The sequence below is a fragment of the Patiria miniata genome, unplaced genomic scaffold (assembly GCF_015706575.1).
Source record: "Patiria miniata isolate m_02_andy unplaced genomic scaffold, ASM1570657v1 HiC_scaffold_20, whole genome shotgun sequence".
Taxonomy (NCBI): domain Eukaryota; kingdom Metazoa; phylum Echinodermata; class Asteroidea; order Valvatida; family Asterinidae; genus Patiria; species Patiria miniata.
This window is the reverse complement of record NW_024037059.1, coordinates 5169576-5189149: the sequence shown is the minus strand read 5'-3', so window position 1 is coordinate 5189149 and position 19574 is coordinate 5169576. Positions and strand designations below refer to the sequence as shown.

General features: G+C 39.8%; 1 protein-coding gene across 1 annotated transcript in view; it reads right to left on the bottom strand.

Annotated features, from left to right (window-relative positions):
• LOC119729324 (E3 ubiquitin-protein ligase SH3RF1-like) overlaps positions 1–18995 on the bottom strand; it is a 30124-nt gene extending 11129 nt beyond the window's left edge. The window contains exons 1-4 of the mRNA XM_038201948.1: positions 18675–18995; positions 17204–17586; positions 1546–1607; positions 886–1108 (exon numbers count right to left, since the gene is read on the bottom strand). Coding sequence (XP_038057876.1) covers positions 886–1108; positions 1546–1607; positions 17204–17542 — 624 coding nt within the window. The 5' untranslated portion in view covers positions 17543–17586; positions 18675–18995. The remainder of the gene's footprint in view (positions 1–885; positions 1109–1545; positions 1608–17203; positions 17587–18674) is intronic.
• Positions 18996–19574: the final 579 nt, after the last annotated feature.

Genomic DNA, 19574 nt, shown 5'->3' with positions numbered 1-19574 from the left:
ACGGGCATTTATTTTCATATGTCACACGTTTTGACAAGGCCAGTATCACCGTCATCAGATCTGGGGGGAAACCGTGAGACATCAAGTCTGTCTGTCTTGGAGGTTAAGGAGATATCGGTGGATGGTTGACGGTGGGATGTGCTGGAGGGGAGGATGACTGGGAAGCGAGGACTTGACGCATGGAGTAATGAGGTTACATGAGGACTGGGGGAAGGACATTGTTAAAAGGATGGGATACATCATAGGCTTGTTGACAGGTCTCTGAGTGTAGAAATCAACATCAATGCGGCCAAATGTCAAGAAAATATTTAGGCTGTTGTGTAAAGGCACTAGAAGTATGCCAAAGGATAGGATACAAACACTAGTTGACTCAATTGCTGATGAATGGCAGTGGAACAAAGAGAATAGTTGAATGAGATGGTTGTTGTTGTTTTGTTTACAATAATCGCAATGATTTGTCAGTCATTGCAACTGTGTTGAAAAGAAACACGAAAAGGAAAGAGAAAAGCTAAAGGAAATACTTGCGGAAATCACTTTCTGTGATTTCTGAACCCAACAATCCTAATCACATCTGTACTGCATCTTACCCAAGTAACCATTTGCAAGATTTCTCTCAGTCTCAAAGCACATGTTCTTGTGAAGCTTATTCTCCATGATTTGTTAAACATGTCTCTAAATGTATGAGCTGCGTCACAAATTAACAAGAATTTGAAATGTGTGCTTGACTGGTTGATGTCAATCACAATGTTAACCCAACAATCAAAGTCGAACTATATTTTCTGAGATGAAACACTCAAACAGATTGCAAGAAAAACTTGAACGACCTATGATAATATAAGTTCCACAGAAATGTATGTCCCACGAAAGCTTAAGAAAGAATTTTACCTTATTGAAAGTTAGGCAATCTTTCTCCTCCTGTTCGTTGACTTCGAAGTCGTACAATGCCTTGCACTGGGGCGGGTCTGGTGGCAGAGGGGTGAGTACCTGCACGTAGCTGGCCGGGAAGAAACCGATCTGATCACTGGTACCCATCACCACTCCCTGGTACCAATTCTCATCAATCTTTTTATGCAACAGGATGATGTCCGACTTGTTGAAGGAGAGATCGCTGCGGAAGAAAAGAAATTTCTGTCAGGGCATATAGGATCATTTGCTTTCCAATAATAACACCACTCAAAATCCAAAGACGAATGTTCAAAATGTAACCTGTTCAAGTTTCAGCTCAGCGGATATGCACAACCTTTCGATCACGAAACATGATTTTGTCTTTAAAACTCTTTACTTCCAAAGATCAGTCAATTGACTGATCTTTGGAAATCACCTACATTTCTTGATTTCTTAATGACAGCAAGTCAGACAGAATAATTTCATAGGGTGTTTAGTACCAGGACGATCTTTAATCCAAGTAAGCTGTTTGATTATAAATTGGTAGATTACTTGCGGGATAAATGCAAATGATCCTATGTGCCTTTAAGCAAGTAAGTAATACAGGGAAACGGACTGGGTTAATTTTCAATCAATATTAGGTTGAACGTAATGACTCACCCATGTTCTTGAGCGTCGTACTTGTACAGGGCCATTGCACATGGTTGGTTCTGTATGGAAGTCTGTGATGTGCAAAGAAACAAAAAAAATGACGACGAGTTTTAGTCAAGAACGAAGGAAAATCATGTTTCTCTCCAGCTGATTGACAAAACCCAGCACTCTGCATGCAAAAGAAATGAGCGATACAAGCAGTAACAACGAGTAATAACATGTTCAACATGGTAAGAAATCCCATATGTTATAAAATGATCTTCCCTCTCGCAACCTTTTTTTGTGTGTTACATTTATTTTAAGCTTTACAAAAACATTCTAAGTGATAATGAGGAACAATCCGTTATCTTTTCCTACTTTCTTATTACCTTATTTCACTACAATGCTACATGTTTATCAAGGCAAAATAAGGAAAATCCTGGTGCACATTTGACACAAAAACACAGACAGAGCTAGGATTGTTGCGCCTTGCCACAAGCGCAATAAAACAAATTTATGTCTTCTTCTTCCAAACCACTCCGAAGTCAGTTTAACGACCCATTTTCACTTTCAAGTACATATTTACGATACCTCGGCTCTTACAAGCGCTCAACTTTTATTGAACATAAAACATCCCATAACACAAACACGAAGAGAAAAAAAAAACACTGAAATTCCACACAAACAAAATGATCCAATCAACCGGATTACAATGTAAGGCTTTGACCTTAACCCGACCCCTTTTTAGGTTTATTTCAGACCACCACAATACTTTTTTAACCCCACCTTTCCAAATGGGGTAATTTTATCTCCGAAGTGTGATCCCCCTGTACAGATCCCCTGTAATTTAACAAAACATCCCCAGGGCCTTGCACCGGGCTTAGCAAGTACTTATTAATAACTCCTACGCCAGAGATCAAGTCTGTGGACATTTTTTTGCCCCTGGTGTCTGTCAGATTTGGTTTCTGCTTGATGCTCAACAGCTGTTCAGTGTTGATGGAATGCTGCTAAACTACTGGTTTGTAATTACAGTCGGAGGAAAAACTGGTGATTAGGTTTCGTCTTCTCACAGGGTTAAGTAATGGAGAAATTTCTCCATGGTTAAAGTTATACCACAAAGGCAATATCTGACTCAGACAAATTTAACTTCTTAATATAAAAGTAAATACACAAATATGTACACGTTCTTGTCCATGTACATGTATGTAAGAAATGTGTATATGTTCACTGCCATGCAAACTAAACAGTGCATGTTTTAACCACTTTTAGCAAGTTACATTCCTTGTGTTAATTTTGAGTTTCATCCTGAACAATAGATTCTTTTTTTTCTTCTAAATTGCTGTTTGCCTAGCAATATACAAGTTATTCATTTCTTAATGCGACATTGACCGAAAAACATCGGCCGATGTTCAGGTATTGGAATATTACTTTATAAGGAGGGGGGGGGGGGAGGGGGGGGGGGGGAGGCTGGTTCCCGACCCACAATCAGTATCAATAATGTACAAACCGGGAGCCAGTCTGCTCACTAAGTGGATCTGTTTGTGCCCAAAATAAAAGTCTTTTACTAGAGAGTCACAGACATAAAAAAGAGTTGTTTTGGTTGGAGTAAAACATGAAATTAAAAAAATTATCAAGAGCAAAACAAATTGAATTTGTTGAAGAGCCGGGGCACACAATGTTGAGTTCTGAAGCAAGAGTGTATGACAATGTCATACATGTAGCTCAAAGAGATACATGTAATAAGTCCAAGGCCACTATGTTATTAAAGTTACCAAATTCAGTTTTCCACATATAGATTCAAGATTTATTTCCACAGTTATCAGACTATCAGACTGTAAAAGACCATGGAGCAATACAAACTGAACATGGGAAAATAGTTCCTAATGTTCCTTTTTGTCCCATTTGTTCAGCAGTTCCAACTAAACCACAATACAACATGTGTGAACGCCCCACTGTGCAACTCCCACACAATTCACACTTTTTCAGGGAAGTCCATACTCAACACCCAGGGGTCACGACCAGCACCCAAAACCGCATCCATGTCTACAACTTTACAAGCAAGGTGCACTTGGATGAACACCAACACATGACATGTACTGTACATACAATGTACATGTACATGTACATTGTGTATGTATCCAGGTCTCAGGGTACATGTATACATGTACATGTACTGTTTCAGGAGAAATCAATGGTTCTTAATTCAAACTTGTATTAAAAGGGATGGTCTCTTAACATGTTCACATTTACGTTTTACTTATCCTTCATTTCCTTGAATGATAAAAAGCTCCAGAATACGTGTTCAAGACAGGGTGATATTTTGTGCATTGCATATTTACAAAAATATTATTTGAGACCAACTTGTTAAAATCAATTTGAGGTCAGTTATAATTCACATTATGATAAAAGCCTTGTCTTTTGTTTGTACATGACGGCATAAATGTTTGTACAACCATGGCGCAATTGTAGGCCTACAATCGTGAAGGCTGATGGGTACACACCGGTAAATCGATCCGCCAAGCTCATGAATAAAAGTTATACCCTCAAAATATTCTATATTAGAGAGTTCTGAGCGCCGTAAAATTGGGGAATTGAAGAGATATGGTAGTGAACCTCTGGCCCGGACTTGGGGCTTCCAATTCTGAGCATTTTGGATGCTATTGGGCTCGAAAGTGGCGCTATTTTGCCATGTTGTGGAGGGATCGTTTTTCAAGATGGCTACTTTTCCGCTTTGGGGAAAATAGGGGTCGTCTTCTTTGCGTGAAAATATCTCGAAAAGTCAATGGTCAACCCACCATAAATTGAAAAGAAAATGAAAGATGACACATTGATCATCATTTTTCTGTGCAGCTTGAATACCTGTGAGAGTTTTGAGTATTTTTAAAAGAATTTTGAAGTACGGGCATTTAGCACTAGTGTCTATGGGAGTTTATTTGCAGGTATGCACCCTATAAAGAATCACAAAGATGGCCGTTTCGCGCATGCGCTGTGCCGCGGCAGTGGTCTTTTCAGTGGGCGGAACCTACGGGGAGGGGGAAAAAGTGTTTTAAAGGTATCAACAAGGTTTTTTTTCCGTAACGGATGCTTCCAAATGATAAGGGAGCAGTAGGCTATCACCCGATTACAACAATTGATAGTTGAAATGGGGGGGGGGGGGGCATTTTGAGCTTAAAAGTAGCTGGAACTCAATTTATTGTCGCTGGGGGCGCTCTACAGCTTAGCAGGGGCAAAACAATCACTATTTTCGGGCTTAATATCGACCTCGGATAATATTTTTCTTTCATTTTTTTTTTCAAAATATTGACTTTTGAGATATTCTGCTTGTCCTGAATGTGATTTTGTGTTAAAATTTAAAAGTTGCCTGCTATTATAAAGAATCACAAAGATGGCCGTTTCGCGCATGCGCTGTGCCGCGGCAGTGGTCTTTTCAGTGGGCGGAACCTACGGGGAGGGGGAAAAAGTGTTTTAAAGGTATCAACAAGGTTTTTTTTCCGTAACGGATGCTTCCAAATGATAAGGGAGCAGTAGGCTATCACCCGATTACAACAATTGATAGTTGAAATGGGGGGGGGGGGGGGCATTTTGAGCTTAAAAGTAGCTGGAACTCAATTTATTGTCGCTGGGGGCGCTCTACAGCTTAGCAGGGGCAAAACAATCACTATTTTCGGGCTTAATATCGACCTCGGATAATATTATTCTTTCATTTTTTTTTTCAAAATATTGACTTTTGAGATATTCTGCTTGTCCTGAATGTGATTTTGTGTTAAAATTTAAAAGTTGCCTGCTATTATAAAGAATCACAAAGATGGCCGTTTCGCGCATGCGCTGTGCCGCGGCAGTGGTCTTTTCAGTGGGCGGAACCTACGGGGAGGGGGAAAAAGTGTTTTAAAGGTATCAACAAGGTTTTTTTTCCGTAACGGATGCTTCCAAATGATAAGGGAGCAGTAGGCTATCACCCGATTACAACAATTGATAGTTGAAATGGGGGGGGGGGGGGCATTTTGAGCTTAAAAGTAGCTGGAACTCAATTTATTGTCGCTGGGGGCGCTCTACAGCTTAGCAGGGGCAAAACAATCACTATTTTCGGGCTTAATATCGACCTCGGATAATATTTTTCTTTCATTTTTTTTTTCAAAATATTGACTTTTGAGATATTCTGCTTGTCCTGAATGTGATTTTGTGTTAAAATTTAAAAGTTGCCTGCTATTATAGGGTACACACCGGTAAATCGATCCGCCAAGCTCATGAATAAAAGTTATACCCTCAAAATATTCTATATTAGAGAGTTCTGAGCGCCGTAAAATTGGGGAATTGAAGAGATATGGTAGTGAACCTCTGGCCCGGACTTGGGGCTTCCAATTCTGAGCATTTTGGATGCTATTGGGCTCGAAAGTGGCGCTATTTTGCCATGTTGTGGAGGGATCGTTTTTCAAGATGGCTACTTTTCCGCTTTGGGGAAAATAGGGGTCGTCTTCTTTGCGTGAAAATATCTCGAAAAGTCAATGGTCAACCCACCATAAATTGAAAAGAAAATGAAAGATGACACATTGATCATCATTTTTCTGTGCAGCTTGAATACCTGTGAGAGTTTTGAGTATTTTTAAAAGAATTTTGAAGTACGGGCATTTAGCACTAGTGTCTATGGGAGTTTATTTGCAGGTATGCACCCTGATGAACAATAGTTGTAGCTTCAATATTGGGTTGTGGCCCTCCACCGACGCATTTCTATAAACACTGTATACTCGATGTTGTCCCAAGTGATTGTGCAAAAAAAAATCACTCGGAAGGGACTCGAACCCACGACCTCCTGCTTACTTGTGCAGAAGTCCCGCCCCTCGACCACCGAGCTTGCTGGGGTCGGCTGGCTGGTTCGAATCTGATATAGCAGCGGGTACCGTAACCAAACTTATGAATAGTTGTAGTATGAATAAGATCAAGAACGTACGCACATGTACCGGTATACATTTACACCACACGTACACTGAGGCCTCAATCTACTACAAAACAGTTTCTTCCTTACATATAAGGCTGGTTAATCCCAAAACATTCACAGGGAAAATTAATGGAGTTGAAATGTGTTCAACTTTTTGCTAATTTGCAGCACGAGGACTCGCCATGTTGTCACAAATTTGTATTTGTGTTCATTTCCGCACCGAGTTAGAACCAGGTTGTTAATTATGTGTGCGAATGTTTCATGTTCCGAATGGAAGTGTCAACCCCAGCTCTCATTAATCCTACAAGTTGGCCCCTGCGAAGTGGCGGGTTAGCTTTCTGGGTCTCAGCTGGTGGTAAAGGCAACAGGACCTCTTGACAACCGTTCCTTGACCTCAGCTGAACCCTAGCTTGCCTAACTGCTTGGGTATTTCATATCTTAGATGCATCTTGTGAAAGGTTATGTGTGTTAAGTGGTTAGAGTCTTTGGGGATATAATCTATCTTCCAGGAAATAGTGTTAGCCCAGTAAAATAAAAAATCACAGAAAACTACATGTGTGCAGTTGAAGAAGGTACGGTTTATGTGACAAACATGTATGATGACTGAAGTGTAATATTGCTATGTAGGACCTTTGGGTCAAAAAAAATTCTATATGGTTTATCCCTTTCCTAGACCATTTGCATCAATCCAATTCACGTAAAAGTAACTGCAGACACATGTAACAATGCAAAAAAACAATGACAAATACAGTATCTAGATTATTTTCTTAAGTTCAAAACTCAATAGCACCGTACAATGAGAGAGAAATCAACTATTATTCAAAAAATAATTTCTTATCGCCATACAATTCAAAATTGTTTGTTATCAATTATGAATTCAAAAGTCACTTTACAAAATACAAGGTCTTCGGTGAAATTTAAATCCTTTCAAAAGTTTCAAATTTCAAATAGTTTCCCCTGCATGTGTTGTAAAAAGCAACTTTTGCTCATGGCCCAACTTTTTTGTTACCAAAAAATTTTGCAGAGAATTTACTGGCAAACGATTTGATTCAATAACTAAAGAATTGATCAGCTCCAAATGCGTTTTAGTTCTGGCTCTGTTAGTAATCGACTGTTACCTTGACATAGTGTGAGGGGGTCGTCTGGGGAGAAATCTCTGTCAACAAGGCAGGGAACAGATATTTAATATTAACTCCCGACATGGCCTACTGTAATTGCATTTACTTGTAAGATGTTATGATAAATGCATATCATGAACACTGCCTTGTATATAAGCCAGTCTGATGAGGATAGCATCTGTCACTGGTTCCCTGTAGGCTCAAGTACAACCGGTAAACATGCCCAGTCTCAATGGTTTCTAGTGTCTCTTATAAGACTGAAGATGGCATTTGAGAGGAAGGACAATCATGCATGAAATAATACTGGGTATTAGCAACATTTATTTTTGGTGGAAATTTTTTGCCACTTTTAAATAAGGGAGTAAGCACAGTCACAACTAGGTGTAGGTACTTGGACTTTGAAAAAAATACGCTCTGAACACCTAAACCTGTTCCGTTTTCTTAATCTGCATTTAAGAAGTTTACAAACACAGTTTCGGTGCAGACAACACTTTTTTTTTCTTGAGCCTGCCAAATTAAAAGCTCTGTACAATTAATCACAAAGTTCAATAATGCTCGACACATGAACTACATGTACTTGTATACTTTTGGGGATTAGCAAAGTGCCAGTAACTGAGCTCACTTAAATTCACTTTTTTGGGGGATGGGACAGACTGAGTAAGAGAAACCAGGTCTCTCAACTGGAAGCCTAAAAGCCGGTCCCAGGTCGACCTGCGATTTGCTTGCGCTGCTGTTTTTAAACTACATTTAAAATTGCGTTTCATGAAACAGCCGTTAAAACTGACTCTGGGCAGCCAGGAGAGGGAGGGCTTCTAAAAAGGTAAACAGAATGGCATCTATTGTGTTTTGGGAAGAAACTCTGCACTTTCAGGGTACCCTAAAAAGCTGCCCCAGTCAGCAGAAAACTGCCTGTTTCAGCAAAGCTGGTCTGTCTAGCCATGATAATCCTGTTTACTCCTAGGACACAGCCCCCAGGCACAAAGTCATCCTGGGTAGGACCCAATCAACAGCATGGTGTTTTGCTACCACTAAACCAGCTCTCAATGAGACTGAAGGGGGGAGTGGGGATGAATGGGATGAATAAAAATAACTTTCACTAAAAGGAGTTCCCTATTTGCCTTGAGATTTCTATTAATACCCACCTCTGAGTTAATTTGGGACTTGTTATTGCAGTGATTTATGACGTCGTTTATGAGGGTTTTAAACTGCTGTTTTGTTTGGGATTTTTTTTTAGGTGAGTTAGGCTCAGATGTTTTGTGTGCATGTTTGACATGTCTTGGGGTTTGTGAAGGACAAAATAATAAGTGCAGAATCTTATCTCGTATTTCAATTACAGAACATCTCAGCTGCCTCTTGGAAGTTACTGAGGGAACAGGATTTTTACGATTACAACCAGAGAGTTCAGTCCAGGCTCCATGTGCATTCGGCAAGAACCCAAAAATATATATCTGATGTCATGAAACATTTGAGATGAAATCTCTGGAGTGAACATCTGTTAAACTTGCTGGTTGCACTTGTTCATGCCACAAATATCCCAACACACTCACATTCATGTGATTTATAAACCGGACTTACATGTATCGTAACGGCATAAGTGATACGTGTACATAAGAAATGGGACGGAGACTCATGAGGCTGTGAGGACACTCCACAAATCTCATCTAACAGTAACATTGTTGCAAATATGTTGGGACAGCCAAGGATGGGCACTGATTTCAAGGAAACCGACTTGAAAAGTTAGAATCCTGAGTGTACCAGTTTCAGAGGAAAAAACTGTAATAATCCCACTTCAACTTGATTCACGAAAATAACACTAGAACTTGTGTGACACAATTCAGGTTTTGATGGGCCCTTCCACCATTTGTCACACGTATCCTTGACCTGAAAATCAAAACCAGGCAGTCTGTATAGCCCTCATGGGGCATTAGGTTGAATTCTACAGGGGGGAAAAACACAAAAAGAGGGATTTGGTTTTGATGTGGCTTCACTGGCTTCCAAATGAAAGAAGCTTTGATTTACGAGAGTGCAATGGTTTAATCCCAGCTTTGCCCAAGTGTTCATAAAGTCAGGTGGTGCAGACAGAGAGGCCTCAAATTCCGACTATAAATTTGGGGGACAATTACAAATTGAGCGTGATGTATAGGAATGCCGAATCAGAGTCCTGAAATGTACACTGGGAATAACATTGCTTCTTGTTGACCATTTCTAAGAAGACTGTCATTGTCAACACTTTTTGATTTTTTGTTCACTCTTTATACATTTTTGAACCTTCCTTTTTCATCATCTCTAGCGAGCTTTGCTACCGGCTTAACTTAAAGTTGGCCGGTTCGTTCTACATGTAGACAATACAGGCTTTTCTCAGAATTACAAAGCTCACAAGGATTTTTTGCTCAAACTTCACAAAAACAGTTCCTTCAGTGTCTTCTGCCTTTGTTCGTTTACATGCAGAAATGTGCAAGTGGAGGGTTCCTGGCTGACATTGCAGGAAAAAGAAAGAAATCCAAAAACATACAACCTTTAAATGTTTGCCATTGAAAACAGCTATTAGAGTCAAGATGTTGACAGTTTGATCATTTAGGGCATTCCATTTTGAACTTGTACCATGCACTTCTTCTGGCTAGAATTCGTAAACCTTCCAGAAAACCAATCTGTTTTAAGCAGCTCAAGAACTTGCCAGCTGGTGTAATCGTCAAGCTGAATGTTTCTGCCCTGTTACATTATTTGCAGAATTTTTGTTGACTTCTAATCTTACCGATATGCTCTGATCCTATTACAGGACCATATAGAAAGAAGTCCCGAGCTTTGGACGAGACCATAACCCCGTAAGGAGAACACCTACAATAAACATGAGCCGAATTAAATTTGATTTTTTTTTGGGTAGCACAGAAGAATAACTGTTTCATATACATGGGAGTGCCAAAGGCAAGGCAATATTCAAAAGGTAGAAAATTGGAACTCACCTTTTTTGACATGAATTTTGTTATGTTTATTCCCTTTCTGTTATTTTGATAAATTTATGGAGTAAAGCCTGAAGGCCTGGATTAAAATTTAGAATTCAAAGAACGAATACAGTAAAACTTCAAGCCTAGTGTGTACAAGCAACGACATGTAGTGGAAAATGCCTACGCGCCTTTGCCGCCTTACAGTTCTGCAAAATTTACAGAATTTTATAAAAGCGAATGCCTTGAAAATGGGAAGTAAAATAAATTTCAACTAAATGCCGAACTTGTCAAGACTTCTTAATATGGGGAGTTTCATTAATTTCAGTTATATCAAGGAATTTAATTTAAAGGTTAGGTGAAGTGCTTTGACAGGGCATTCAATGTATCACTGTGACAGTAGGCTCATCCTTGTCTTCTAGTGCTCTCACAGCTGCCACTGAAATGCAGCATCATTCAATGTTCACACTTATTTTGATAACAGCTGTCGATAAGATGCTTACCAGGTAACAGAATGGCCTACTTTCAAATGCTGATGTTTGTACCATTTTCCCCACTGGCATATGAATTTGTGTGGGATCCTGCATCACAAATACATGTAAGACTTGAAACCATTTGCCAGAATGTACTCGGGTCCCATTCCAACAACACGAATGGGACTTCACATTTTACAAGCAAACTGTTTTGAGTTCCGACACACTTAGCGGCTATTTTGTGGGTTTCCTTCTCAAGGAAAAACAAGACACAGACAGTCTACCATTTCACAATGTCAGAACAATGTCTTCCGGTACAATGTAGTTTCAATTTGGTGTTGGCATGTGGCGCTTGTGTCACAATTGTTGGAACGAAGGGCACGTGACACTCAAGGCAAAGTCAACAATTGTTTTGTTTTTGTTGTATCAGGGTATAAATGCAAAGATAGCAACAAAAACGAAGACGGGCACTCTCATGACAAATTCATATGCACAATACAATGAGCATCAATGTCGAAAGGATGGGAAAATTTTGACAAAGCAATTATCTGTCAAGGATCATGGCACACATGAAAGAACACAGTTGACGTGCTGAAATCTTTAATGTTAATGTACCAATGGGACGCAATTAGCATGGAATGCAGTATTTGTGTTCCGAGATACGTGTAAATTGCAGTATTAATAAACATGACAGGGAAGGGAAAGATTCTTCTCTTTTTTGGGGGGGGGGACTATTTAGATATGTACTATTATAAATGAATTAAGTATATTTATTGTCATGTGCGCTTTATAAGAGCCTGCTATTATTGTAAATACTTTGTATGAGCTGTTGTTAGACTTACAATCTTATAGTCACTCCTGCCTTGAAAAAAAAATCCTCTGGCTTTATAATGCCAAGTCCTCCTTGCGTTTTAAGCATTACATAAGACTTAAGAGCACTGGATTGTGTTGCTGGTGACACTGACAGGCTCAAAGACTCAAAGGAAGATCTATACACGTAGGTATCCAAGAAAATTAATAAGTAATAACATAATGAAAATTGTTATTCATTCAGTTTGTAGCCAAGATTAACATACACAGCAGGTGACTCATGTAGTCCCACTCTTTTCAGCTGGTGGTGCTTTGTTCAATGATTAATATGGAAGGACCAACTACAGCTGATTTCACTCAGATGTCTCCGTAGTACTGATGGATCCCCCTCCAGGCAAGGAACAATGGACAAAACATGGACCAATGCCTCATTATTATCTTGACAACTTTGTTTCGCGGAAACTGGAGTTGTGGGAGTCAGCTTTTCAGTGTACGCAAGGTCAGGTGGCTTGTTAAACTCTTTGGGGCAGAATAAATTTGGCTGCAGACTAAATTTTGGGAAGGACATGGAATATCTCAGATAGTTGTGGTCAGCAGACTGAGGATTACCATGGACAAAGTGGGAGTTTAATTGGAATTACTTGAAAATGGATTGTACACAGCTACTGCATGGTGTGTCCTGAAGTAGAACTCCAAGTAACCAAAACATGTACGTAAATTAAAACAATGTAAATTGCTGGAAATGACAGATCATTATCAATGCAATTTCAAGATGATGTGCAAGTCAACAGGAACAAATGATTTTGCTAAAGTGCCCAATGACCATTTTCCCCTTTGATTGGAAAGCATCTTCGATTGAAAGAACAACAAAAGCTCTGTCATAAAATGATAGGAGAAAACATGTTAGGTTTCTTTTTTTAATTAACTATAATATAATCTTGCATATTTCCAATACAACTTTCAGAAATGGGAAGTTACTTGCTGACCCTATCCGGGACTACACAACTCAATTTATTCATTATCTGATTAAATGGGTCAAGCGATTAAAATGATGCCAATTTTCCATAATTCAGCCTGCATCCTGCATGCAGTATGACTGCATGACACTTACATGTATTTGCGTGTTAACAAGGTCAAGCTTCATTACATTGCATAATCCGCGGCTGTCATGCGCAACCACAATTTTCCCTGCACTAATCCGTCAAAATCTTTCAGCATCACTTTTCCTTTTCACAACCTTGACAAAAAAAATATGGCCTTATGACTATCAAAAAAGAGCAATGGTAGTTAATATTGGAAGCTTTCTGGAATGGAAATGTATATTCACCTCCAGGCTACAAGCCCGATGGAGGTGGGCAGAACAATCAACTTCACAAAGTAATGGTTGTGTCCAGGGTTAAGGCGCTGCCCAGACAAACAGAATATACCGGGAAATCTAACTATCCTTTGATCGGGCCAGTTTTTTAGTCACGCAAACCTCAGGCTCCATTTGTTTAGCACTCAGCTTGTTTATGCACTCACTCGACTGCGACTTTTACAGAGTTTTTAATACCGCAAACCGCACGTAGGCCCAGTGGTTCAGAAAAAGGGTAAGTTTTTGGACTTAAAGCGAATGTACTTCAAGAAGATGGCAAAACAGGGCGACATAAAAAAATGCACGTAAATTACTGTATCCATTGACATCAGGGTAAAAATGACTCGATTTTGTAAAAAATTCCAAGTCTTTGCGCAAGACAAAACTAATCACAGTAGAAAATTCTGATTTCCGAGGACAGTTTTACAAAATGATTTTTTCTAAATTAATTGTTAATAATTAATAAATGATTTTTGCAAAATGATACATAAAACCATGTTTGGCATCTTGTAAAGAGATTGTTTCGTATCGATTGTCAAATTTCACACTTCGTTAAGATCAATACATAAAATTGTATCAGTTTGAAGAATACATGAAGTATTCCTGGTACACGCACTTTCCACAAATGACTGACATGCCAAGAATTGTTTAATATGCATTAATTTTCTTGGTGAATACTTTGAAAGGTCAACTGACTACCTGCACAGGTAGGCCCTACTCCGTCAACAGTGGGAAAAAAAGAAAGCTAACTGAAGGATTTTTTGGTTGCTGCATATATCTTCATTGCCTGCGTTGCACAATTACATTGGGCTGGGTGCAATATTTTACAGACATTACAGTTGACTATTTTAACCCCGGCTTCTCAATCTCTGTGCAAGAACTGAAGATGGCGCTAGCTTCAATCTCTTCATCTGCCCAAGGAGTCCTAGAAACAGTTGGCGGATCTTGTGCATTTCAACCCCCAAACAGTATGTACTTTTTCTCACTGAAATCTTTTTTTCTGGAGTTCCGAATATTGGACTGAATGATGTTGCGTTTGGCTGGGTTGGGCTTGTTTTATCGGTCATGATTAAACACTACCGGCATAATTGATGATAAAAATAAAGTTTTTTTACGAGAACTGTGTATGTAGGCTTATCTCAGTTTGTTACACCTCTATTTGACAGCTGAACGTCACTTAGAATTTTGAAAATGACATGAAATTTATCGATTTGAATTTTTTTATTCCTCCCTTTTTTAAATCCTCCAAACATCTTCTTCAATCCATCCTCAAGTGTCCCATTTTTGTGATGGATTTGATTGAAAGAATAGACAGTCAAACTTTGGCATCTACTGTAATTGGTACAAAATGGATTTCAAGGATTTCAACTAAATGCACTTACTCTTACATCAAATTGAAATGCAATTTGAATTATGCTTTTTTATTTACTGCTTACTGCTAAGGCCAAAATCAGAAAAAAAAATTGACAGGGGTCTGGATTAATATTTTACAATTTATAATTTCCACACCCCCTAATTATGACTAGTCTCCTGTCCCCAAAAGAGGGAGTTTGCCTATTTGACAGCTTTAGTTCAGGAAATTTCCCTTTAACAGGAAAGCTTCCCTTAACAGGATCACCACCGGGAAGGTAGCTGTCATGATCCCATGTTAGTGAATGCAGAAGGGGGAGGGAGAGCAGAATTTAGATGGTGCGTGCTAGTGATGGAAGGGGTGGGAAAGAGAGGAAGCAGGGAGGAGGAAAGGTAGATATGAAACAGTGCGTGCAAGTGACAAAAGAAAAGATGAGGGGAGGAGAGAAACAGGATGGAGGAAAGGCAAACGAAGAACGGTGCGTGCGAGTGACGATAGACAGGGGATGAGGGAGGGAACAGAGGGTAGGGAAAAATAGGGGAGGACTTAGGGTGGCGGTAGGTAGAGGCGGGAGGAAGGGCGGAGGTATGGGGAGGGAATGTACGGTGATGAGCCAGTCAGGAATCACCAGGGGAAGTAAGGGAAAGTCTTGTCTCATCTGTGGCTGCAGTGCAATGACTAGCTCCAGCGTTTCACAGGTGAGAGGCAACTCAGCAAATTGAAGGTCCATATACTCAAGCAGTTGGTTGCTACCAAAAAGTCACTGTATGCCTACCAACAGTCAGTTGGCTTGTGGTATAAAACAAGAGTACACAATGAATAGCCATTTTCCCCTACCTTTTGGTGGGTGGGGTTTTGGGTGGGAAACGGCAAAGTAAGCACCAAAAAAACAGAGTCATTTATCAAGACTTCTTGCAGTAAGCTAAAAAAAAATAAAGTTCAAATTATCTGAAAACCACAACATTCGAGGCAAACTCCCTCTTTTGGGGACAGGAGACTAGTCATAATTATTTCCACACCCCCTAATTATGACTAGTCTCCTGTCCCCAAAAGAGAGAGTTTGCTTCGAATGTTGTGGTTTTCAGATAATTTGAACTTTATTTTTTTTAGCTTACTGCAAGAAGTCTTGATAAATGACTCTGTTTTTTGTGCTTACTTTGCCGTTTCCCACCCAAAACCCCACCCACCAAAAGGTAGGGGAAAATGGCTATTCATTGTGTACTCTTGTTTTATACCAACTGCTTGAGTAGATGGACCTTCAATTTGCTGAGTTGCATCTCACCTGTGAAACGCTGGAGCTAGTCATTGCACTGCAGCCACAGTTGAGACAAGACTATCCCTTACTCCTCCCTGGTGATTCCTGACTGGCTCATCACCGTACATTCCCTCCCCATACCTCCGCCCTTCCTTCCCCCTCTACCTACCGCCACCCCTAGTCCCCTATTTTTCCCTACCCTCCATCCCCACCCTCATCCCCTGTCTATCGTCACTCGCACGCACCGTTCTTCGTCTGCCTTTCCTCCATCCTGTTTCCCTCCTCTCCACCCCTCATCTTTGCTTTTGTCACTTGCACGCACTGTTTCATATCTACCTTTCCTCCTCCCTGCTTCCTCTCTTTCCCACCCCTTCCATCTCTAGCACGCACCATCTAATTTCTGCTCTCCCTCCCCCTTCTGCTTTCACTAACATGGGATCATGACAGCTACCTTCCCGGTGGTGATCCTGTTTAGGGAAGCTTTCCTGTTAATGGGAAATTTCCTGAACTAAAGCTGTCTAATAGGGGATGCTAGTACACTGAATCATTTTGAACGGTTATCAACTTGAATCTCCATTAAGTCTTTATAATGGAGATCGATGGTGATAATTTCATGTTGCGTTATGCAATTTCGTATTGAAACAAAAGAAAGTTCCAAATTTGAAATACACTTGAAAAATGTTTAGCTTGCGCCATTTTACACACAAAATGTAAGGAAATTTTGTTATTGCATACTTTATTCCCAAGTTATGTCTATTTCGCCATTAATTTTGCAAAAATATAAAATGCTTCAAAGTGTCCAGCTGGTATCTGGCTGAATATTGATTTACAAGGTCCAAATGACAAGGAAATGCAAAAACATTTTGTGTGGACCTTTCTTGTCATCACTCTTCAACGATTCGGCGATTCATCATGGGCCAGGACCAGCATAGTGCTTGAAGTTGATGAGTCTGGTGAGAATGAGACGTATGGCGAGAAGTACGCACAACTTATGTCATTCAGCGTTTTCGTGTGAGTGCCAGATGGGGGGGGGGGGGGGGGGGGGGGACCTGTGCACGGAGCACATAGACTTGAATATGTATACATGTATATTTTATGAACAGTGTATGAAAACCAACAGAGTGCAAATTTTAGGGCTGTCAATTTTCGTATAATTTAGTATTTGATTATGCGAACCTGCGTTTGACCGAATATTCAATACTTTGCTCGCAGCGATCGATGTTGTGGTCTGCTGGAATGTTTTGCATTTAAGTACATGCGTTGCATTGAATAACGGTCAAGGGTTTTAGCCTGCTAAAAGGATGAGAACAATAAACCGCTGTCGACAAAAAGTTGCTGTTTCCATCAACAAAAAGCGGCATGTGATGATAAAGTGCCGCAACTTCACGATTAAAATAACGTTACAGTCCTGTACATGTACGTCCATATTAAAAAAATGTAATAATGATAACCAACCTTTGAGGAGGCACTTCTCCCGCTGACCGTCGTCTCCCCGGAGCCCGAGATTCCGGCATTACTGGTTCTTGGTGGAGGTGACCCAGGGGGCGCTTTGCCCGGCCTCTTCAGCCCGTCCAGCAGCCGCACCAGCAGTATATTAGTAGGTAGATCGGTCACCAGCCGACAGGGTACCAGCTCCCTGCATTCTGGGCACTTGAGCTCGTTGCGGGTGTTGATGATCTGCTGCAGGCAGCGCATGCAGAAGGTGTGCTGGCAGGGCAGGACCCGGCTGGTAACATCCAGAGGCTCCAGGCAGACCGAGCACTCCAGGAGATTGAAGATGGTCTGCTCATCCATGGGGGCTGCCAGGTGTCGGCTTCAAATTTAAAAAAAAACTCAATCTGCAGGCAAATAGGAACAAAAAGAGATTAAGTAACAAACTGAAAAATGTGAGAAAATTACCGAGTCTCCTTCATCAAAACTGATGGAACACATAACACAATCTATTACATGTCGGAAATTGGATCATGGAAATTGGTCACAATACAGCGAGTAGTACAGAAATCATTACAGGCAGGGACCCTGCAGTGCAAAGTTATATTTGGAATGGTTGCAACGTACCTAGACAAAAAAAAGGCGAAAACAGACTGAGAATTTAAAATTCATAAACGAAAGAATGTTGCATCCTGACGCCATTTTTTTTTCATCTTGTATTTTATCAGTGAAGAACATGTCATTGCAAAAATGTTGAAAAGACATGAAACTGGGACGAAGAGACCTTTCCAATTTTGTTAGAAAATACTTTGACAATGCACTAAACTCTCCATAGACATTGTACACGTTAACAACCAAAGAAGTGGCATCTGGATAGTACATTCTTTCCCTCATACATATGACGTCATTAGTCTATAGGAAATCTGCTATACAGTTGTGTACAAAATCTATGGAGAAGAATATTTCCTAACAAAATAGGAACTTTTATGTGATTCTCAGTCCCAGATTCATGTCTTTTCAACATTTTGCAATGACTGACCTTTATTGAGATGAGAAATGAAGAAAAAAGTGGAGTCAGGTTACAACATTCTTTCCAAATAAACAAACAAAATGGGGGGGGGGGCAGGGGAGGGGGAAATTAAACAAAATTTTCAAAATTCAACATGTTCAATGACAAAGATCTCCCTTGTTAATTTAAGGAGTACAGAACAGGAGGCTGTTAAGAAAAAGGCACTCTTGCTCAAACTGAATTAGGCAATATTGTATTAAAAGTGTACACAATTCAAACGTATGCCTGCGACTGCGTACGTGTGCCTTCACTTCGGCCATGTCAGCTGTTCATTATGTGCATGCATAACGAACGTTGTTGGTTGTTGACCCATGCACGATTGACCAATAACGTCAAAAAGAAACGAGAACCAAGACACGTTTCCGCGAATAAACCTTCCAAATACATTCAAATTATAGACCGCTTCATTTACATATATGTACTCACCTATTCGAACTTTGACGAAGAATACAAAGTAATATGAAATTTACACATTATCAGCGGCTGAGGTTTCACAGTCGACCCAAACCTCATGGCCGCCATCTTGCTTGTTGACCGCATCACATCCGACGTATTCGGTGCTTTCACCAAAAAACGTAGTCCTCCAAATTACAATATTTATCCAAATCGTTTCGTATTTCTTTTGATGTACACTTTTTCATGAATAAAATCCACCACTTGAGGATATTTGAATAGATCAAATGAGAAAAGTGATAATACACTTCTTTGAAATTAAATGCGGAGTACTTTTGTGTCTTGCAAAATAATGTTGGACACATGCAAAGTAATTTGACAGACGACGTGCACAAAGTCTAGGGACGTGTGTAGGAGTTGATATTTCGTGGAAATGCTGCCGCCCTCTCTAGGCTAAACCATCCACAAAATCGAGAAAAATGTACCTCAATTAAGAAATGTGTTACTTAAAGAATTTTAATTGCCATTTCTGAGTCAAATATAAAATTTAAAGTAGTAAAAACTGATTACAGAAATAATCTGATGTATTGCTTCCCCTTTTTGATTACAAGACAGCCGCTTTTGAAAATAAAGTGACAGATTCACAAGATCCATTTCTGTTTTCTATCAAGAATTGTCATCCTGACGCAATATTTATTGAATTAATCATTTCACAGAATTAAATGCCAAAACAAAAAAATATCCATGAAAATCACAACAATGTATTTAATTATGACACTGGGTGGTTTTGAATTAGTACATGCTACATTCGGGTGATCTACAATGACCCGAAATTGATGCTGAAATCAGATTTTTAAAAAATTTATAAAGAAAACATTTTTCTGTACACAACAAACTTGATCTTTTTCCAATTTCATTTCAATCCATGTTTCT